Raw genomic sequence first — 24,195 nt, 5'->3', positions numbered from 1 at the left:
AAAACCGTGCTAAAGAAGTCACAAACACCTGGGCTCACATTATTAACAATTGTTATTGCAGGGATTGTGTGACTGGAATTATGAACAGAAATTTCAAATAACAAATCAGGCTTTCAATCTCTCTCTCTCTCACTGACTCTCTCCATCATACATCCATCTGTCCACAGACCAACTGCGTACAATTTCAGGATCATGATTTCGTTCTTGGCAGCTTTGCGGACTTTCCTTCCGTCTTTCTTGAGGAATTTCTTGCAGACAAACACCTTGTCTGTCTGTCTGTCTTTAGCCAGGCACAGCTCGCAGAACTCCTTCCTACACAAGAAGAAAAAAATAGAAAGACGGATAGTCAGAGAAAGGTAAAATGGATCATATCTTGGAATATTGCCGAAGAGAGACACAGCATAATAGGGAGACAAAGTACACGTTTGAAAGTACATGATTTGGTACCATTTAATTGGGTGGAGAGAGTCATTGACTAGAAAAAAAAGGTCATGAATAACAAATCTTAAATGGGTCTATCGCTGTTCTGTGCTGGGCATCGTCTGTTTTGAGCCTTTGGGGCATAAAGTGCTTCAGCCAAATGGATTTTGTGAAGCTGTGCCATGCAAAACTTATCTACAACATTACACATTTAATGTTTTATGCCTAATACATCTAGTGAAGTCAGAGAGGATTCAACGGTGCACTTTCTTTCCCTCTTTCTTTTAATGCAGATTATTTATGAATAGTCCTTAACATTCAAGAAATTTCAAGTAAACATTATTTTTACAGCAAATGTGTGAACTTAATTGTAAGTTATTGTGCATATGTGTATGTGTCTGTCTGTCTGTGTGTGTTATATAAAAGATGAGCAGAAATCTCAGAGGCCAGATGCTGATGTTGCCATATGGCCTCTTACACTGATTGGTGTGTGTTTGTGTGTGTGTGTGTGTGTGTGTGTGTGTGTGTGTGTGTGTGTGTGTGTGTGTGTGTGTGTGTGTGTGTGTGTGTGTGTGTGTGTGTGTGTGTGTGTGTGTGTGTGTGTTTGTGTGTGTGCCTTTAATAAGGGGTTCATAAGGAAGTACACTTTCAATATTCCGTCAGTCAAGCAGCAATGCTTTCATAGCGCTTTGAAAATATGTCTATAAGATTAAGGCATGACACCGAATATTAAAACATAATAAATGACAGACTTCCAATAGAGTATTTCACGATCTGCCATGATCAAAAAATATATGGACAATTGGTTCGCAAAAATGTTAATAAATGTGTTAAACACTAGCCTCATGCTTTTACCTTCCATCATTTCGTCAGTGAAAACGTTTGATATGCCAAACCAAATCTGCAGGGAAAATTGTCCAATTTGAAATAATTCATGAAGGGAATCAGGACCATTTGGGAATACCGGAGGGTGTCCATGAATTCTACATGGGAGAGATGGGGTGAAAGGCCATGCATAGAGTCATATGGTACTCACGCTCGAAGGACCTGTCCAATCTCATATTTGTCCGTGACATCAGACAGGCTATTGTAATTCCGCCCATCTCGCAGGGCAAGGCACCCAAATGGCATGACGGCATTCACCTAAAAAAAAAAGACATTTCAATCATTGCACTATAAAGGGGTAAGTTAAGCATGAATTATTTGGTTACACCTTTAGGTAACAGACGGATAAAGGGAATGCATAAAGCAGCATAGACAAGAATGTTAAAGAGGAAAAGAGGTACTGATGAAACATTATGAAAGCCTCCAGTGGTTGCTGTCAGAGGCACCAAGGGAGTATCCTTACTATTAGCCATGAGAATATACAGTATATTGGAAAACCACAGATACAGCCAAGTCCATTTCTCAACGAATCTGGATACGAGCGCTTCTGGCAGCCTGGTTGCGTGCCAGCCTTGTCAACAGATACTAAGCTACCCACTAAGCTTCTCTCTACTCTGCTAAAGTCTGCAGATTCTATGCAACGTCTGTCAAGTTCAAGTTAAACTTTATTTATAAAGGGCAGTGTCCCTGTGTCCCTACAGCAGCTGGCTGCCTTTGCAATCAATGTTGCCCTGAGTAAAATTGACAGCGCTGGCTTTTAATGACAGAAAAATTAGATTTTTGTTTGTCGTCTGTGTGTGTGTGTGTGTGTGTGTGTGTGTGTGTGTGTGTGTGTGGGTGTATGTTTGCATTTCTCTTTTGAGCTAGATCAGTAGTTCATGACCTTTTAAACTTGCAGTGAATTACTCTGAGTTCCTCTTTTAACCTTACTATAACTCTCACTGTTAGCATTAAGCCTGAAAGATTGCAATTGCAAAAAAAACAGCATACATTCCAATGACCACGTAGAGTATTTATAACCTATACATACAGTATGTACTTTTCCAACACATCTCTTTTATCATGTCCATCCTAAAATAGCTTCTGACCCCCATAGGAGGTCCCAAACGCCCAGGTAGCAAATCAAGGATCTAGATAGTGAATCAGCAATCGATATACCATTTCACCACAGTCCTCAGGCAATCCTCACCCACATCCTTTAACACTCCATCTACTAAGAGACAGATTCCCTGGACGCTTCAGCCATCTATATTCAAGGTCTTCCTGCTCCCCTAGATACCTGACAAAACCAATTCCCATAATTATGCTCTAATGTTTCTTTTGACTTTCCATTAATGGAAATGGTTTTTTCATGTCTTTTCGTGGCTTGGGACAATTTCAAGACAACTTTATGGAATTGACTTTTTCAGGATATATGTGACAGGAGCTGTGTTTAATGTGAGTGATGCTAGAGACAGCTAGAAGAGGACTTCAGGTTTGTGTTGTTTGTGTGAATGCGGGGGAAAGAAATGGAGAAAGAAAGGCAATGAAAAAATTGTGATTGTGATGTGAGGGCTAAGTAGCAGGAGACAATAGAGATTCTCAAAGGTAATGACATTTTCGCGGGTGATAATTTATGAATAAGGAGCGAATATCATAGATGTAAAATCCTCATTTTCTCTTTCATCTTTGAGTGTATAAAGCATCACCATAGAAGATGATAGGGGCAGAGGTGCCTGTGATCTATGGTGGAGGCGGGGCTGGAGAGTACTGTGTAATCCCACTGCTGGCCGTAATCTCTAATCTGTACCCCTAATCCAGAGCACTGGTATACTCTGTTTGTGTATATGTGTGTAGATGCATGAGTGTGTGTGTCTGAGCAAAGAGCAAAGGTTGATGTGGATATGTCACATGTGCAGATATGAGTTTGAGCAGAAGGGTGTGTGTCTTTGTGTGTGTGTTCATGTGTGTCCATATGTGCATCCTTGTGTGAGCGTAATGCTCCAGTGAGAATGACGGGAATTTAGCGGTGGATGGAAAAAGCCTAGTTGCGCCAGAAGATTATGTAAGCGCAACAACATTCCCATGGCCATGGCCAGGGTGGTGAAGGTGATGCTGGCTTCATGTGAATGGAGCGTCTCCATCTCTGTAGGAACAGCATGTCCCCATTGAAATATAGTAAGAGCTTGCCAATCACTTTGCTAACTTTATTGCACTGTGGTTCTACACAGCTTTTCATCTTTTGCCTGTTCTAAAATAAACATCCCTATTGGCCACAATATTCTCTCTTACTTTAGATAAATTCTCTGATTTTGTTAGAGCATCATCAAAATCCAAAAGCTCCACGACTAAAAAAGCTCAGCAGAGGCAACAGTTGATGTTTAAAGCACAAGCAGTGACCTGGAAACAATGTTTGGGCTTTGCTGAAGGTATTAGGAAATACAGCAAAAATATTTGATTGCATATTTTAAGTCCGTACCCTGGAATCAACTTTCTTGAAAAAAAATTCACTGGGGTCAGAATGGGTCTAACCTTAGTAGAAACGTAAAAGGATGGTTGTACCTTTGCAATATTAATTCCCTAAAGGCTTGAAGGGTAGCTGTGTCCATAAAATATTATGGGCTAGCTGTTTGTGGTTTAGATGTGAAAATCTAGCCTTTTCTTTTGATATGACTTTCCTTCTTCTTTTGTGCCACTCCATGGTGATTGTTTCTTGCCCCTAAAAGCCTTAAAAACACCATACTTGCAGAATACTGAGTCAGTTTGAACCTTGAAGTAAACGCAGAGTAGGAGGGAATATGGGAAAATATGAGAAGAAAGGAGATGAGAAGGTAAGAGAGAAGAAGACTAGAGACGAAGAAATAAATGATAGCAACAGAAAGGCAAGGAGAAAATACTGTGACTAAGTGTAAAGGATAGAGAAAAGACTGTACATGAGAACAAAGTGTAAAAGTGCAGAGGCAGATAGAGAGTGCCTCTCAACCTCACAGCTTCACAACTATGTGAGTGTGAACGTTTGCACAGGTGAATCTGTCTGTATGCGCAGGTGGGTGCATGTAAGTATGTGCCAACAGGCTATGTTTGATAATGTGGTGTGTGACCCATTTTTATGAGGGTATAAGGGCTGTCCCCAAAGTCAGAAAGCATTTGAAAGTATGCTGAATGGGAAACCTCTCCACAAAACAAATATGCACACTTTCTAAATAGCTGCTAGGTGAAGGTAGCACAATATCAGAGATCAAATGAAAGCATTGAAATACAATTCAACATTACCACCATACTCAGAGACCACTGATCTCTCAGCAGCAGGGGCTGATTTGAATTACTAAAACTGAGCTGTGACATTTCACTGCAGTAATTATTAAAGTTTGCAAATACCATTTAATAATTTCTGTAGTTATAAATACAACATTATCTGCACATACATGGCTTGCGAAATTGAGGGAACATCCAGTGTCACGTTTGTTTAGTTGTTTCACTCTCACTAGCTGTTCAGGTATTGTAACTAGTTTTATTATTTTTCTGAAATGATGAATGATCTCCAAACAGTAAATGTGCCATTTGTAGTGATTTGTCAAAATACTCAACTTGATCATCCAAGAATGTATAAATATTCTTAATTAAACCATGCAATTGTTGACAGTTTCATGGTTTGTTTTACAATTCTCTCATACCTTTGAAAAGCACTGCCATTAACACACAGGCTTAGGTGTGAAGGCACACCAAGATATCACACGTTATCTTCAGCCTCAAATTGCTTGTGCAAGGCTCTGCACATGAGTGTGTCTGTGTGCTTGTTCACAAGTGTTGTGTTTAGGCTCCAGCAAGGCTAAAAAAATGAATCAAAAGGAATAGAATCTCTTTTTATCAGCTCAGAGGGGAAGTGTTTCAGAGGTTCTCAGTGTCAAGGTTATTCTAAGAAAATCTGCTATTTAATGGCACTCTTCTCTTTCCTATTAAGCTTGTGCTTAGTCCAACTGCAGGGGGAAATAGGAATGAGAGAAGAAGAATCAGTCTATTACAGAGGCGCTATGTACTGTGTGACAAGTCGCAATTTGTAGTTTGGCTTGTAATGTGCCTCCTTTACAGTAAGCTGAGAATAATTTAAAATACATGTTTAGTAAATATTACAGCAACTACTGTGAACAGCTGCTTTCTGAGTCTTTCAGTGTTATCAGTCCTGAGGTGTGTCCTTGTCACTCAGTGTCATGCAGATATCCAGAAATACTTGTAAATCAACAACACAAGCATTATCAGTATCACCACCATACAAATCCTGATATCTGCACAACGCGATTAAGTGATGCCGTATCAGCTTTGTTGGGAGGTGACATAGATCTACAGTCTGATGAACAACAGGCTGTGTGTGAGAGTGTTCATAAAATATATATAACAAGCATGTCAATGTTTGCCTCAGGAGAATAGTTAGAGTAGCAGAGGGTCTGTTGCTGACCTCATGTTACTAACACCTATGTAAACAAGAGATAACAGGCACACAAGCACACACATTTTACCACACACACACACACACACACACACACAGACAAATACTAGCACCTCCACATGCATGTACATGGATTTACACCACACATGCACATCCTAACGTGTATGTTGGACACACATGATGAAGCTCAGTGCATGTCACTATACGTCTGTCCTTATGTGTCAGAGAAGCATACTGAAAATATATGTGTCTCATTAGTGTTTGACATGTCACTCCACCTAAACAGCAGGAGCACGGACACAGGTGTGTAAACTACAAAAATAACACGTTCATTCTTTAAAAGCAGACAGCTGGGTTATTTCACTCAAAAGCCTCTTTGTTTTTACCTGCTTTCTTTGTTTCTTCCTGCCTTTCTTTTTTCTTCTTTTCAATGTCTTTACGTGGTTTTTAATCTCATTTTTTGCCGACACCCATTCCTGTTTTAGTAGAGCTCAGATGAGAAAGGTTTAATCATGGCAATTCCTCACTGAGGTGGCGGATAAGAATATCAGGGGTTATGACTGATGTGCCAACCCCTGATGTTCTTACTGTTACACTAATGGGAATCACAGAGAGGAAGATTGTGGACCTGTCTGGCATTCGCACACCTTACAACCACTAATCCTACTCCACTAGCCCCTCGGTGTGTCTGTTTGAGCAAGAAGATGAAATAAATATATTTAATAGGCACTCACACGTGTACAACACTGGCAGTTTAATGAAGGGGATTTTCTGTTTCCAAAAAAGCCCTCATAGGGGTAATTAAGCCCACCATTACATTCAGGTTTTAATATGATTTGCAATGATGATTACCACATATTTGGTTTCTGCTTTGGAAAACATTTGTGTGTTTCTTGTGTGTCTTTATCTGTGCATAATAAGACATGACAGTTGCAGCTTGTTCCATATTGATCAATCAATACCGTCCATGATTTACTTGACTTAACCCAGAAAGAAAACATGGCCAAAATTGACTTTTTACCCAGCATCTGTATAGTGCTCACGGTTTAAATTCCCTAGAGGAATTTCTAATAAGATTCACAACCTTGTTTAAGAATTGCACTGGGTGTAATTAAGAGATAATTACACAATAAATATTCTAGAACCCTAGCTAACAAGATATTGTCATTAATATAATTTTGGCCTTTAAAATGCATTTCCGTTAAGATATGATGTTATTAAACTGTTCATCATTCCTTCCAAGCTCATTGCCTGAGTTTACAAGTGTGTTGGATATTGAGTGGGGCATGCAGCCGCCCGAGGTTGGTCCCAGGCCTGATCAGGATGCTGTGAAGTGAAAGTGGGACAAATAAAAGGGTTTGGAGGACGCAACAGAGTACACAGGAGGGAAGAACTGAGTGAGAGGCAAAGGAGAAGCAAATGAAGGGCCAATTATTATCAGAATTACTGTGCTTGTTGAAATCGAGTGTATAGTACAGGACACAAGAGTGCAATAAAGGATGAATGGATTATTGTTCTTAATACACACTTACTCACGCTCACACGTAAACAAACTTACAGCAAACTGAGTAAAGTGTGTGTATAACATATAATGGCTGGTATTTTTGTGTGTACCCATGACTTTTGATTATTCGACTGACTTCCTTTATATTATTGCTCACAGAGCAGCTCTCATCTAAGGACTGTGTGTGTGTGTGTGTGTGTGTGTGTGTGTGTGTGTGTGTGTGTGTGTGTGTGTGTGTGTGTGTGTGTGTGTGTGTGTGTGTGTGTGTGTGTGTGTGTGTGTGTGTGTGTGCGTGTGTGTGTGTATGAGTATGAGACTGGAAGGCATACACAAGGAGTGAAACAAGCTTAATAAGCACACTCTAATGAAAATTCATCACATCTGCCCACAGAAAGAGAGAGAAACCCATTTCCAAACTCAGACACTTATGAAATATGACAAATTCATTCCACACACACACACACACACACACACACACACACACACACACACACACACACACACACACACACACACACACACACACACACACACACACACACACACACACACACACACACAAATTCATGTTTCTAAACTGTCAGAAATACTTCCTTCCTCAACTCTGTTATCCCCCTGTGTGTCCTCTGTTTCCTGTCCCCTCATTAGGAGAGTGGATCTGTGCAGGTCTTGCAAAGTAAGTGCGTCCCCAGGGAGAAGGGCCACATAGTGCCTTTTCTTGGCTGTTTTTGACAGAAGTCTGCATATGTGTGTCTGTTGCTTACCATGGTGATGGAATTTCTGGCCGACAGTCTTGCACTTTCTGACACCAGAATAGCCAGAGGCAAGACCAGGAGGCACACACAATGCATGTATAACACACACTGAATGATGGATAGTGTGTGCTTTTGTGTGTGTGTGTGTGTGTGTGTGTGTGTGTGTGTGTGTGTGTGTGTGTGTGTGTGTGTGTGTGTGTGTGTGTGTGTGTGTGTGTGTGTGTGTGTGTGTGTGTGCACTTTTATGTGCAGATAAGTTAAAAAAACATTCATATAAAGTCTCAAAAAGCGGCAGGAACAAGCCTCTACAAGTGTTGTAACATTAAAATACAAAAATATGAGCTCCATGACAGCGAGCTAGAGAGTGAGTAAGTGAGTTATGGGGAGGTGAGTACAGCATCATAAGCAGGGATGCATTTACACATTGACAGAATTTCCAAAAATATTACTGCACAAAAGCATGAGCCTGCTCTCTGTCTCTCCTTACAATCACCTGTACTGTCTTGTCTTACACTTTCTATCCTGCAGTGCAGTAAAAACAATCTGTGTTCACAGACACAACATATTCCCGTTCACAACATATTTTATATTGTCACAAAACCTGAAAATCTCTTGAGCTTGTGTTAACCAGTGACCTTATTTAAGGCACCAAAACCACGTTCAAAAAACAGTTGAATTTGCGACAAGGGAATGTAATGGGTAAAATGCTAACTAATCTCCGGGTTTAGGGATCATTCTTGCACCAATCTATTTGGTAGCTGTTTGCTTTGACCAGTAACAAAAATGCTCCAGGTTGACTCACCAAAAAACACTTGTGTTGACCAATGAGGTGTGAATGGAACAAATGTAACACTTGTGCAGTCTAATTCCATCCAACAACCTTTTGCAAAATATCCCCCATTTGAATCCTCTCATGTTCAGTTTTTTAAATACTGTGTCAAAGACTGGATGTTTTGAGTCCATCGTTAAATAACTAAGATGTAGTATAAAGGTGTACTTAACATTTACTTTACAAATTGAAAGTCAAGAGAGAGGGGATGTGCAATTTAACAGTAGGGCTATCACATTGAATTGTACAACATTGTAGAGCTGTTATTGCATTTTAAGAATGAAAATAATCATTATTGCGCTGCGGGCCCATGTGCCTTCAGAGAATTGTGTGCTTCTCCGTGAAGCAAGGACATACAGTAAATACTGCCAGTGACAACAGCGCATTTAATGAAATTTAAAATCAATACGTCCCATACTTTAAAGGCCTTATGTCAGCCCCAGTGTGTCATAGCACATATTTCTGTGTTTATGTGAATGCTTCTCACTGCTTAAGTAAAGAAGTGTTGCACCTGTGCTGCCTCTTGGAGAAGTCAGTTTTCTGTTTCAGGTTTTGGCCTTGGTAATTTGACTTTTCATTTGTTTCAATAATGTTGTTTTTAAATTAAAAACACAGACTTTTCTCTTTATTTCAGCTTTCAATCAAAAACCAAGCTGGCATTTGCTATCCCTGGAAATTAAAATTCTCAAAATACTTTGAGAGTTTCGTTGATTTGATATACAGCTAGACTACACCGAGGATGGGGAAAAGGTTTTTGAAAATGCTGATATTTACTTGTCAGCTTGTCATCCTTAAATGAGCCACAGCATGCCTGCTTACAAACACTGTTAAGGAGCAACCTTACTGTTGCCTGCTCTGATCTGTGACAAAGTCAGTTAGTATGTCAGTTACTGTTTCGATTGTAAGACAAATGTATAAATAAAAAATTGTGAATGATCGCAAATCTTGAAGCAGCAACCCAGGAACTATTTTCATCCTGACAATTTACACAACAGGTAGTGTTTTTGTCTTTCAATCCCAAATCCAATGGAGAACAGAGAGAAATAGAAAATAAAGTGTAAGAATACAATATAAAATGCTTTATCCTGATTTACCTAAATAGCACATTAAAGTTTAAGGAAAACAATGCAATATCTCCGAATGGTAACAATAAATGTAGTGCAAACAACATTTACGAGCAAGAGATACAAATAAATGTATATTTTGTGCTCCACCCATGCATGCAGGCTGTGAAAAATAGACTTAATGCGAAAAGTTTGTGGTGCAGAAAAAATTGCCTTGCCAGGCAGACAATCATGTCTCACATGGCTCTCATAAAAATACTGAATAACAAGTCTCCTGTCAGCTCCGACACACAAGCACCTCATAGAGTGCAATGGCACTAATGTTTTTTCACTTATTCCACTTTGGTGTGTGTGTGTGTGTGTGTGTGTGTGTGTGTGTGTGTGTGTGTGTGTGTGTGTGTGTGTGTGTGTGTGTGTGTGTGTGTGTGTGTGTGTGTGTGTTTGTGTGTTTGTGTGTATGTGTCTTCTCCTTGATCACGACTGCATTAATTCATTCCTTTTGTGGCCAAACATGGCCTTTAGACACACCGCATAGAGTGCCTCTTAAAAACAAAAAAAACAGACTTCAATTGAGAGGCTCAATTCACACCTCAGTTTGTATGCACACACACACACACACACACACACAGACAAACACACACACACACACACACACACACACACACACACACACACACACACACACACACACACACACACACACACACACACACACACACACACACACACACATACACACCAACAAAATAGGAGGGTAACAAGGGAGGGATGCACAAATGTATACGCAATCTAACAAACAGACCCAAGCTCTCACAGTTTCCTCTGTCATATAACCCTGTAGCAGTGACTGTCAGCTCATCAGCAACAAAGAAAACTCACAATAAACCTCCTTCTCGTCTACCTCATGTTACATATACGCTGACTGAGATGCTAGATAAGGGTCATAAAGCTCTAAAGTAAAATGTACCAACGTAAGCTTGTCCTTCATCACACATGTCTGACGATACAGGTGTGAAAAGATGCTTATTGACTATAAGAAGGCACATTTAATTAAATCAAATATTGTGGAAGACGACATGTTGTGAGACAGAATTGCACCATTGACCACATCTTAAAAAAAGGTACAACACAATTCAAGCTGCATCCTAGTGACTCTCTTTTCCTCTGTTTTATAAAACAGTTAGCACAGACTGAAGGTGTTTTGATGCCCTGCGTTTTCACCTACTACCGGTTGCACAGCATTTTTTGTAAATATGTATATGAACTCAAACTTTATGAATTGACCTGGCTGAATATGTGGTCAAATCTAATAGCCGACAGTGCTTTGCATAATACATTATCATTAAATTCTTAAGAACAGTCACTAATTCACCTCTGCCCTATTCTAGAAATGTATTCTTTCCAGATTGAGTTGAGTTGACAGCTCATAAGCTTTTTTCTTTTTTTATACATGCATAATTTGGCTGCTCATTGTATCCTTTAAATGAGTTGACTTCCAGTTTCAGGGGAATAAGTGACAGCCCTGCTATTGAATGTTTTAGTCAGTTTGTAGAAGTTGTATTTTTTTCTCTATGTCACATCTGCAAGGATGTGAACCCTGAAGGCACACACACACACACACACACACACACACACACACACACACACACACACACACACACACACACACACACACACACACACACACACACACACACACAAAATGGAAGCAGGAAGCATAAGCATAGCAGGGACTAAGTACACAGCTGTTTCCATTACACACGTAGATTGTACACATAGAAAAACTGGCAGTAAAAGTCATATCAGATTACTTTAGATGCTGGTCCGCTGTTGCACAGGGTGTAAAGCAACAAAAGCCAACCTTATTTTGTACTAAAGGCTTTTAGAGAGACATTCATAATATGCAGATACTGTCAAATCATACTACAAATCTGCACTTGTGCCACTGTAAGTGTGCATATGTGATGTGAGATGAGAACAAGCCTGCTCAAGCACGAGTCTTGAGATGAAAATGAGGTCAGTTGGTCTCGTGGGAAAGTTAGAGGGGAAGAGACAGAGAGAGGGAAGGTTAAGAAAAAAGACAAAAAGGAGAAAATGAACATGAAAAAAATAACGAAATAGCAGTGAGGAAGAGGATGATGATGAAAGAATGGCTGTCGGGCATGATTCAGCTTGAGCATGTGAGCAGCACGTAATCACACACAGATGGAGCCTCCCCACACACATGCAAAAACACACACAGGTCAGAGAATTACTTTCTAAACATCGTTTTGCACTAGTAGTCCACTCATGTCTGCTCCCTATCAAGGATTTCCAATTTCAAAACCCTTCATCCAGAAAGCAATGGCTAAATTCCATTTGTCTCAGAAAGAAATGCATGACGAGTGAGGAGTGGAGGTTTAACTTCAATCTGAGGTGAGAAGACTCTACAAGATGATATCACAACTCAGGGGGAAAGGATTGCATGGAAACAGCTTTGAAATCTGTGTTGAACTAATATGAGGACATATCGGGGTTTAGATTTCACAAAATGGCATACGTAACAATACATTGTCTTAACCTTTTTGATTTTTGATTTGGCATTCCACAGGGCAGACAAAAGCATGTAAGCGCATATAAAAAAAACACTCTTACTTTAAATGCCATCCTTCTAGACTGTATTTAGTTAAGCTGTATTTGTAAAGCTTGTTTAATACTGTAAACCTCTTAAAACTCCTGATGGTTCATTTAAACTCTGGGACATTGATGTGGTTATATATGTCATCATTTTAGTTTTTGTGTTAATAGTTTCTTGTTTTATTTTGAAATGTTTTCCCTCTTTGTGTCTTGTCGGATTTTACTTCCTGTCTTTTAGTTTCCCCCTGATGTCTGATTGTGTTCACCTGTTGCCCTTGTGCTTCTGCTTGCCCTCTCCAACTGTGTCTTGTCTTTGTGATTAATCTTGTGTGTGTTTACTGTATAGTCTTGTCGTCCCCTGTGTTGCTTGTCAGTTTGTCGTCGTTGTACCCTCTGTTTGTTCCCTGGTCCACTTGGTTTCGATTCCCCTCGTCTGTGTCTCCTAAGTGTTCTCGGTTTGTTTCTAGTTTTTGTTCTCTACTTTTCTTGAGTTCAACCTTGCATTCTCCTGCAGCTTTTGTACCAACTTTTAGTTTAAGAAAGCTTGCCTTTTCTTTGTAATTGTTTATCTGCCTCTCCCTGTTTTGTACTGCTCTTGGGTCTGCATTCCTGCCTGACCTGACAATTTATTACATTTTCAGTTGTTTTTAGTTAAGTTCCACATACCGTATTAAATTATTTTGTACGATTTTCATCCGTTGATGTGTTACATCAGAGTACAAAAAACATCCTCCAAGCATAAGTATTAAATATTAATGCAGATCGTCCTGTCGGGATGTGGAGGTGTTACATTATGATTTCACATCAGAATAATAACAAAGGTATTGGTGCTGCCTGGTGGATAACCTCCAGATACTGTCTGCATCTCTCATTACTCTCAAATAGACTAACATGTTCAGGAGGTGCATAGTAAGTGTAAACCCTGGTAGCCCGAGGCACCCTGCACAATCTGAGCTGTTGTGTAGTTGAACAATATGCTCGTATGTCGCATCACACTTTGAAATGTCAACCAGGTCCTCTAATGAGACATCACATGTCTCTGATTTAATTGTATTCCAAATATTAAACGTCTGACTTGTGTGAATGTCAGCGCAATCACAGAAAGACAATGAACTGGAATGAGAAGAAGGGAAAAGTAGTCCAATCATTGTTGTTCTGTGGCTGGATAAGAGCCTTAGAGGCATTGAAAGAAACACACAGAAAGAAAGCTTTGACTAACGATGACGATTAAAAGAAGAATCCAATTTTTCGAGACCAAAAGCATATTATTAAAACTCTGGGGGCTGAATGAACAGGACACACACACACATACACACACACACACACACACACACACACACACACACACACACACACACACACACACACACACACACACACACACACACACACACACACACGCGAACAGACAAACACTAAGGCTAGGAAATAGACGAGTGTGTTCCACATAAATGATTCATAGATGAGTAAAATTCCCACGCAATTGCCATTGATGCACTGACTCTTTTAACATTAGGACTGTACCTATCTGAAAAGTTAACTGTGGAAATTGCTAAGGAGGAAGTGTCTGAAGATTCATTTGCAGTTTCCTATAATGGTGAACTTTGCCACCATAAGTAACCTGTTTTTACAAATAAAGAGGAAGCAGTAGGTGTGGTTGAATGTGAGAGCAAGTGAGAATAGCAAAGTCAGTATAAATGGATAGTGAGCATTAATGACAGACTAAGAGGATCATTCAGAAGAATAATGAGATTGAGATGAAGAGAACATAAAGAGGGAAAAATACAAAGGCAAGCAAGGAAGAGGACAGATGTGAAGACAGTGAGGGAATGAAAGTGAGAACATTTCTATGAGAAAGTCAGCAGTGTGTATGGGAAAAATGCTATTGGGAAATATTCAGTGTGATGGAAGAATTATAGAAGCTAAATCCCTTCCCTGGAGAGAGAAAAAGGAGAAAAGAGAAGGGAGGAGGAGGAAGAGCAGAGAAGAGGAGGAGAAAGGAGCGGTGATTGAAGTTTTGGATAAGAATCATAAGGATGGAGACCATTTCAACAGAGAGGTGTCTGCTGTGAAGCTTTGTGTAGGAATGTCAGGGCCCTCTATTTTTAAACAGTGTGTGGGTATACTGCTCACACCTTATAGCATCCAGTACACCTGTGGAGCTGACTGGAGGTGAGTGTGTGTACAATGTTCTTCTGGCGTACAATTTTAGCACAAGAGTCTCAGTTTTAACAAAGGCTGAAAGGGAAATGTTCTTTTCACTGGCCCTATTTCTCTACGGGTCAAAAGTGCATGTGTTACTAAAGTTCATGATTCCATGGAGCTGGTGTCTTTGATTTCTCTAAGCATACATTTGGTTTTATTTACTCCAGTTCCTAAATGTAGGTATGATGGCTGTCTGTTGGTGGGAGGAGGCTGAGGAGTGGTCAGTGAAGCATGGGACTTCTACTGTAGCTGTTGAAATAACACTCAAAGTTAGTTAAGAGGCTGTAGTGCAGGTCTGGGGTTGTCACTTTGTTTCAGACTGGAATTTCTCAGCAGCCATCAATGGATTGGCTCAACATTTTGTACAATTATTTATGGCTATCGTATCTCCTGAAACTTTCTCTAGCATCACATGAGATGTACATTACCATTTTAAGGTAAATCTTTTTGACTACTGTAGAACTACTGGAATGATTGCAATTAAACTTCCTGTCAGTCTCACACTTGTAACAACAGTTTGTCTAGTACTATTTGGGTGCTGAAATGACCATTAAGCTCAAAGCACCTTAATACACAGTCTTACAGAGCTGCTAACATGGCTAATAACAATCCTTCTTTCACTGGGTTTTTTAAAGAGCCAAAACTGAACCGTGAAGGTGGCACCTGTCCGGAAACTTCTAACTAATTACAACTGTAATGCTTTTCTTGGATCAAACCGCTTATGGCTGTAGGAATAACAGTTTTAAACAATGCCTCCAACTTTAAAGGTGCAATGTGTAATTTTGAAGCACTTTATCTACATAAATCGTTGTCAGCATTTAATCTCCGCTATCTTGTTCATACAATTATAATTTGCATTCATCAGTTTAAAAAAGATAGACTGGCACTAGATTGTCTCCCTAATCTGCAAAACAATTCACAGAAATCTTTGGCATAACATCAACACTTTAACCTCTCCACATTCTGTTGATAATGTTAGTCTATTTTGAGTTTAAAGTTAAATTCTGATCAGTATGTGACACATTACACCATTACGCCCTAAGGATTGATGGTTGTATTAAACAAGGGTTTCAAATGGGTTCGTTTTCAGACCCCCTGCCCCTAATGCATTTACTCTACAATGTAAAAAATCACATTCATATACACATCGGCTTAGACACAAAACACACAGCAAAAGGCTCTATAAATACAGTGTGGAGGTAATGTTCACCGTGTAAAGTAGGCGGATTAACTGGAACCAGGTCAGAGCAAAGGCAGAGCATGCTCAGCTTTTCTCCAATTTAGTTGCTTTTTCCCTCGCCATTTTTACTTGCGATTGCTTTTCTAGCTCTGTTTTTGGTGAGGTAGACTGGACTGGTTATCTCCTTAAAAGCCCACACAACCTTGCACCCACTGACACTTCTTTGCCAAAGTCTCAGTACCATGTCTCTTCAAAGTCGAGCATTCAGACCACCTGTCAAATCTTTTAGGGTTTTTTATTTTGTGAGCAGATTATGCATTAGTTACGCTGACATTTCATTATTTGAATCCGTGTAAGTGTGTGGTCACATGTGTATCATAAAGACAAATAGTTCTTTTACTGTAGTAAAAGAACAAATCATGCACACATGGAAGTTTATGTTTGTCAGCGTGAAACTGTAAACTCATGAGTTTGTGCTTCATGAATGAGCGAATCCAACAATATTATCCGCTGCAGCACGAGATCTATTTTGGTCTTTTGTTAAAAGGTGGTATTTTCTGAGAGGACCATATTTTCTGTTTTGGCTCCTTTTAGATCCTGCCTGAGGTTCCTAGGCTGCGCTGGTATTGCATGTACGAGCATCTGGCATAAAGTGAGAAAACAAGTGAAGGAATGATACACTGACAGTCAGACTAAGCTCCCATACCTTTTAAAAAGGTATCTCTTACAGATGGCAAGATGCATTTAAGAAATCAATTGGATGCCTCAGTAATGGCACAGACAGAGAAAGAGAGAGCAGGGAGAAGAAGATGGGAGGTAAAAAAAAAAAGACAAAGGCCAGAGGGTAAGGAAATAGAGGATGTGGCAGGATCAGAGGAGAGGCTTGATATTCATTTCACAAGTCAGAGTAAAGAATGCACTTCCAACCACCTCAGTATTAAACCCATCCATCCTGAGAGAGGGAGATAGAGAAAATATACAGAGAGCATGCGGGAAGAGGAAAATGAGAGAGAGAGACTGAGAGAATCTGTGTCTGCAGAGAAGTCATCCTTCACCTGTAGCTAGTAGAGATCTTGTCTTGCATAATGCAATGTGAGGATAAAGCCTCCTTTATGACCAGCTGAGCCAATAAATCCGGATCAGTTCTGACCTCTTTTTCTTTCCCCCTGCTATAGAGCTGCTATTTCAGCTGCTGAACTCTCAACAACCAAGAAGCTCTTCCTGATTCCTATTTCTGTCTCTGTGTTTTGTATCAGCATTCACAAGAAAAACACGATATCTATCTCTACACTCAATCCATGCAATTAACACAGGTGAGAAAGTGGAGACACTTACCACTTATCTCCTCCCTGCTGTTCCAATGAAAAAAGCATGTAGAATGTCCCTTATTTTCCCAGTATGTTTAATTGCCTGTATCTGTCTCCATCAACACTAACCATTCCCTCTGGTGCAAAGTCCCTACTGTAATTGTTTTCAATTAAAAACGTGCTGTGCGGCAACCGTCCATAGCTTGCCTTAGCTACATAACATCGCTGTTCAGGGGAAAGGCTACTAGGAGTTGAGGGGAACATGTTTTGGCAGCCATCGTTATGATCCAAGGGGGAGCCACACTTAAAGGCCTGATAAAGCAGTGGCTTGTTGGATGCATCTTTACAACAGCTTGGGGTGTTATGTAATGGGGCGATGTAGCCGAGGATGGTGGCGGAAGAACAAATAAAAAATCCTAATGACGACTATAAAGAGCGAGCAATAAGTGACTGTTACTCATAATGATTGGTGCAAAAGTTATAATTACTTCTGTCCTTCTATTCTTTTATCTTCATCAGTAGACTTGATACCAGGATTACATTCAGTAATTTATGGGTTTCATTTGTACCTTTTATGTCATTTTGGCTGATCTGTGTCCTAGCTACTTTTTGCTGGCCCAGTTTCTAGCCCAGTTTTAGACTTATTTTTTTTTGCTGAACTCAAAGAAACAGAGAGCCAAAACCTCCAAATTTAGCTCTGCACAGTCTGGACAGCATGACAAAAACCCCCAATTAACAGGTGAGTGGACAGATAAGGTGAAATTGGGCCAGGTGGAGTATATTAGAGGCTATTTCGAGGAAGGAAAACCATGCCAGGATTGTTTCTCCTCTCTGTTCTTAATACCTTTCTTATAAAAGGCCACGGCAGTCACTCACACAAGAGTCTAATGGACAAGATAAATAAGGCAAGGTGCGAAGATGACAGGAGCGGCACAGGGAAGTGAGAGATGACCTAAGAGGAAAGAGATATGTGACAGACAGGGAAAGAGGATAAGATATGAGGCACCAATAAAGGAAAAAGGAAAAAAGGAGACATGGAGAATGACGGATGATGATGTCGAGGAAGAGAGGACAGCATATACAGACTGCTGATAATGAATGCCACTTTAATGAAGTACTCTTTCTGTCTCTCCATCTTCATTGCCTCTTCTGTCCTCTAATCTATCTTTCCGTTCAATCCCTCTCTGTTTCTGTCTTGCTTCCAGTCCCTCTCTCTTTTTTTCTTTCACACTAGAGGGCCATTGGGAAAGGATAAATCATTACTAATTCATGGTTCCTCCTAACATATGTATTTACAAGGCCTTAAATACTGGTTTATTCAGTATGCAATGAGACAGTGAAGATAAAACACACCCTTTATCAGTGTGAGTTGCTGACAAGACACTTGAGTAATCATAGTTGTTTGAAGGAGATGCTCTCACAGCAATAAAATAGAAACTACAGGGAATTATGGCCTCTTTAGCGTCCCAACATTACCGCTCAGAAACAATATTTCGTTGTACATTTCGTTATAGCATTGTAATGCTAATATTTACATTCATTTATTCCATAACTATTTTAATTGTGTGTTTGGGTCGGGCAATATTGACATTTCCCTACTATCGAAATTGATTTAAGAAAAATCACAATATAAAAAGTGAGCATTCAAAATAAAAGAGATACGGTTTACATTGATTAAAATGTTTTTTCACGATGCAACCTTCAATGAGTTTCCCAATTTGGAAAATGTCCGTCTGTCAATATACCAACGGCTGACCTGACAAAACCACAACCACAAATAGGAAGAAATATGTATTTATTTAATGTGCTACAACCTTTCAAATGGATTGAAAGCAATAATGTGGGGTTTTCAATGAGATGTTCCTTCTCCAAAAACCAAACACTAGTCGTAACAAAAATTATTCAAAGTGTATTTTCTTGATAGCACCTAGAGCTTTGAGTCTCTACCACAACACCGCTTACTTTACATTACAGTACATTGCGGCTGCACCCCTATGAATGCAGTGCCTTGTGGAAAATGGTCTCACCCAGTTGTGGTAATAAAGATTTCCCAAGATTAATTCCTCCCTTGCAGTGTTAGTACATGTAGCTGGTAGGTACCAGACACATTGGTAGAATTTTATTCATTGCTTTAATCACAATTTTTAGTACTGTGTTTACTCTACAGTTAGGGGGGAAATTGCTTGTATTTATTGTCCAAATGCAGGTTTAAAAAACACATTCATGTTGAGTTTAAGTGCGGGTGTGTGTGCTTGTTTGTGTGAAAGAGAGTCACTGATGTCTATGTGTTAGTGTAGTAACACATGCTGAAGTTCTTTCATTTCCTCTCTCAGGGAAGTTGGGTGGTGCATGCGCTCTCCCGTCTTTGTTTCTCTGTGTACAAACATTTCAAAAGCTTACAAATTAATTTGGCTTAAATTTGGTGAACAGATCCCTCGCCCGTGGATCAGTTGGTAAAATTCTGGCAGTGATCTCAATCTGGGATTACTGCCATTTAAAGGTTTTTTTGCTTAAACTCTCATATTGTTTTAAGAAATACTTTGAAAGAGAAACAACCGGAAAAAGTTGGCTTAGAAATGTACAACGAAATATTGTTTATTCTCCACCAAACAATAAAACTGTGGCTCTTAAATATTAGAGCTGTGTAATGTTGAAATCATGGCGCTGTCCCTGGTCCTGAAATATCAGATGGATTTAAATTGTGCCTTTTTCTTCGTGTTTGTCCTAGATTTATAATATTCTATATTTATATCTATATTTAGGCCTATATATTGTAATTAATGTCAAATGTATGATACATTTACAAATATGTGTAGTCTTTGAAAGAGCGCGGGGATCATATAAACACACTGCTGTCGGAAATATTCGTGTGGTATTAATGTGTGTGTGTGCGTGCGTGCGTGTGTGCATGTGTGTGTGTTTGTGTTTGAGTATGTATTGGTTGGTGGTGTGGGAGCAGGGGCGTGCTCCCATTGGGCCATCACGACTGTACATAATGAACAAATAACCTAATACCTATAGTGCAGCAACTACTAATTGATTGATTTCAATTGGTTGTGTCTTTAAACCTAACTTCAGTCTACAAGATGATAGATGGTTTCTTTTAACTGCCTCATTCACTTGGAAAACATTTTAATACTAGAGTTTGCATGATTGTAATGACATTTCTGCTCTTGAATAGTGTTTTATATAAACATGCTCATTTCAAAACCCCTATATACATTATGTTTATGCAAATCAGTTCCGATCATTCTGAAAAATTTATGAAAAGTATGAGTGTGTTAAATAATTGTGTCTGTCTTTTGCATAATGCACTACACACACATACCACTGCGGAAATAAATGACATGACCTGCTAACTTAAAGCTTTTACCTCGATTGGTGTGACATCACCTTACCGGAGGCAGTTGTACTTTCATACGAAAACATGGAAAGTGTAAAATGATGTAACACACAAAGTGCCCTATGCTTGGAAACACATCTGCAGATAGCCATATGGCTACCACTAGATGTTCCTCAAGAGTATTATTTCCCAGAGAACACTTTTTAGATCAAAACATGATTTAAAAAAAAAGAAAAAGTTTGAGGTTCAGGGGACAGAGGGCTCAGCTGGAGGATATGAAGCAGATGACATGGTACAGTATGTGTGCGAGCAGGAAGGCATGTGATGCGCAAAGGGGGGCAGGACACGAGAAACCTCTGGCACCAAACTCAGTTAAGGGAAAAAACAAACATATGCTGTGTGTGCAGTTCAGCTTCAAGCTCATGTTTATGTAACATAGGTGGTAAGGGGAAAATAAGCCGCTACCATTGCTATTGTCCGCATGTTCATCCTCTTCACCTTGATTTTGTTTCTGCTTGGCTTATGTTTGCCAAGTCCTTGTCAAAAACACCATTATCTCCAAGCCCCTGGGGCACTTAAGGATCATTACTTGCCACCAGAATATGGTGGCATGGAGTGAACACTGTGTCACATTGCACAGGGGGTTCGACAAGTCATGTTGATGGATACATCACCTCTTAATCTTCTACCATCACCATCTGTAACCAATGCTGGCTGTGAGGAAACATCCCTGTTGTTGTTGACATGGAAGTTGCAGATTGCAGCAAAGCCTGGGACTCTTTTCCCTGTGCCCCAGCCGCAGAATCTCAGTGGGAAACATTCATATTCAACCACTGAAGAATCAGAGGGCGTTTACTACATCCATTAAAAGCCATTATATCATTGCATTATAATGGGATATTGATGCCCGCATTGCAGCACCATCTATCCTGGCATTAGATTTCCTATTGATGTAATCATAAATCTGTACAAATAATGGCTTACGTCTTCTGGGCAATGGCCGCATATCTCACATTCTGCCTTTGTTCCCCTCCTCATCCACTTCTTCGCAGACTATTAATGAACTCCTGTTGATTTGACATCCATCCACCAGATGCCCCCAGACTGCCACACCCATCTTTTCAACAGCTGTGCCCACTTCCCTTATCAGCTATGCCTGGCCATCTCACCCTCCTCACCCACAATGTAATGCAGTTTCATGCAACCCGTCTGCTACCTACCTACCTGTCTGTTTTTTATCTGCCTTCACCTGTCGGACCTGTTGCTCAACTCTGACTCTTTGTGTAAGCCTGTGAGATTAAGCTTTTCAAAATAAAATAAATGTATCACTATCGTCATATTTTTTTGCACTAAGGTGCCCTGCCCTGCCTGCATAAACCACTGTTGTAGGATATGCCGCCCCACTCTCTTCAGCAGTGACCAATCTTATCAATAAGCAATGTTGAGGTTTTTATATTTTATTTCATATTTTTCTGTTTTAAATAATACATTTACTTCGACCTCTCTGTTCAGTCTGAAATGATTAAACTCAGAGAAATACTTTATGTGGGTTGATCAATACTACAAATGTAGCTCTAAACAGGAATATCACGTCTTCTACATCCTCATCCTTTTCTATGCTTTTCCATCATAAAGGCATTACTTCAAAGCTATTGCTATTGGATCAGTGTTGCAATAACTACATTCTTCAGCTTCTCTGAACTGTTTTGTGATCAATAAAGTGATGTAGGGAGGCTAGTGTGTGCAGTCAAAACTCACTCTTTCATTTAATTGAGTTCAAATCTAATGAGAATACTTATAGATTTCAGGCATGTATAGTTCTTTGATTATATGACCATGTCAGCATTTTCCTATTTACTGAATAAATCCACCCTGCTGATATATTAAACGTCATCAGACTATTCTACTAAGGATGTTACGAATGGTTAAATGTCATAACCAATCAGAATACCAGAAATGCATCTCTACACAAATGTGTATTCTAAAAGCAGAAAATGATTGAAAATGCATGTTATCTTTATTTTGATTTGCTAAAATAACTACAACCATTCCCATTAAAACAAATTCCCCTTGATGTGAAGAAGTATTTCATGTTCAGATTTCCTGCTTAAAATTCGACAAGCACTCAACTAACCAAACAGGACAAAACATTCAAGTAATAAGAAAGACTAAAATTGTGACTCAATTCTCAAAAACTGTTAAAATGCAAAGCTAAAATCTTCCAAATTGTTGTAGCCAAGTTATCTTTTTATAACTGATGACTATAACTCATAACTAAAAGATGATTAACCAAGCGATCCCTTGTCGGTTAACATCCTGCCAATATACCTCATTTTCAAAATGTTTCTGACTCAGTGCAAATCATAGGTCAGTCAGATAAAAAATCTCTTCAAATGAATCCCCAGACTTTTGAAAGGCAGCAAGCCCAACTGTGCAGATGAAGGTCATAATCTCAGACTGGCATCTTCCATTCTCACAAAAAAATCAAGTTTATGAATACAACACATGAAGTTCATGAACACAAACATACAGTATATCACTGAAACCAGCTTTGTTTGATTATGGGTGTATTGTGTTGGCTTGTCAGTTATCTGGCTTGTGCAGTGAGATCCAAGGACAGCAGATTTTCTTTTGCCATGAACAGAACAGTAATGAAAAAGTACACAATGATTAAAGCTTTTTGTCCTTTAGGCTGCAGTCTTTTCACCAACTCTAAATGAGGACTCGAGAGACGAGTTCAAACATAAAATACTGCCGTTTACAGGTTTGCTCTAGGGACCGTGGATAGCAAGGAGTGGAAGGAGACTTGAAGAGTTGAAGATAGAAAGCTATGCATATAGATAGATAGATAGATAGATAGATAGATAGATAGATAGATAGATAGATAGATAGATAGATAGATAGATAGATAGATAGATAGATAGATAGATAGAGAGAGAGAGAGAGATAGAGAGATAGATAGATAGAGAGAGAGAGAGAGAGAGAGATAGATAGATAGATAGATAGATAGATAGATAGATAGATAGATAGATAGATAGATAGATAGATAGATAGATAGATAGATAGATAGATAGATAGATAGATAGATAGATAGATAGATAGATAGATAGATAGATAGAGAGATAGATAGAGAGAGAGATAGATAGAGAGATAGATAGATCCATGTACAGGTAACACACAGATGGATTGATCGGTGTGACACCATTATGTCACAGCTCAGCAGACAGGTGTGAACTGTGAGAGAAATGTTGTCTGATAGAAGGTTCTTTGCACTCTGTTATATAAAATCAGAGCGAGCTTTTCTTACCAGACGAATATGTGAGCTACCACATTTTTTTCCACTTTTTCTGTCGCCTGCCCCCCTTTTGTCTTACCCAGCCTCACTCTCAGCCGCTTTGTTAGCTTTCTTAGTTCAGCAACCTCCTTTAGTCCCTCTCTGGGGTGCAGTAGTGTAGTACCCTGCACTACATTTTCTGTGATGTTTTCTTTTCTCTCTGCTGCTCTGCTCATTCATCAAATTGCCCAATCTCACATGAAGCACGTTAATGAGGCCAGTAGGGGGTGGACTGTGCTTTCATAGTAAAAAAAAATGCTATATGATATACTCTCTCTGGTGTAGCTTTGATAAACATTTAATCCCTGTTGATGCGTTTATGGGAAATTA

General features: G+C 39.5%; 1 protein-coding gene across 2 annotated transcripts in view; it reads right to left on the bottom strand.

Moving 5' to 3' along the window:
• camkvl (CaM kinase-like vesicle-associated, like) overlaps positions 1-24,195 on the bottom strand; it is a 32,734-nt gene that overhangs the window by 7,328 nt on the left and 1,211 nt on the right. The window contains exons 1-3 of one of the 2 annotated variants that reach the window (XM_063909445.1): positions 1,769-1,813; positions 1,457-1,563; positions 181-312 (exon numbers count right to left, since the gene is read on the bottom strand). In XM_063909445.1, coding sequence (XP_063765515.1) covers positions 181-312; positions 1,457-1,551 — 227 coding nt within the window. In that variant the 5' untranslated portion in view covers positions 1,552-1,563; positions 1,769-1,813. Of the gene's footprint in view, positions 1-180; positions 313-1,456; positions 1,564-1,768; positions 1,814-24,195 lie in introns of those variants that run through there. The other variant, XM_063909372.1, reaches the window with a different exon arrangement.

This window comes from Eleginops maclovinus, chromosome 1, assembly GCF_036324505.1.
Source record: "Eleginops maclovinus isolate JMC-PN-2008 ecotype Puerto Natales chromosome 1, JC_Emac_rtc_rv5, whole genome shotgun sequence".
Taxonomy (NCBI): domain Eukaryota; kingdom Metazoa; phylum Chordata; class Actinopteri; order Perciformes; family Eleginopidae; genus Eleginops; species Eleginops maclovinus.
This window is presented reverse-complemented; position numbering and strand designations above follow the sequence as displayed.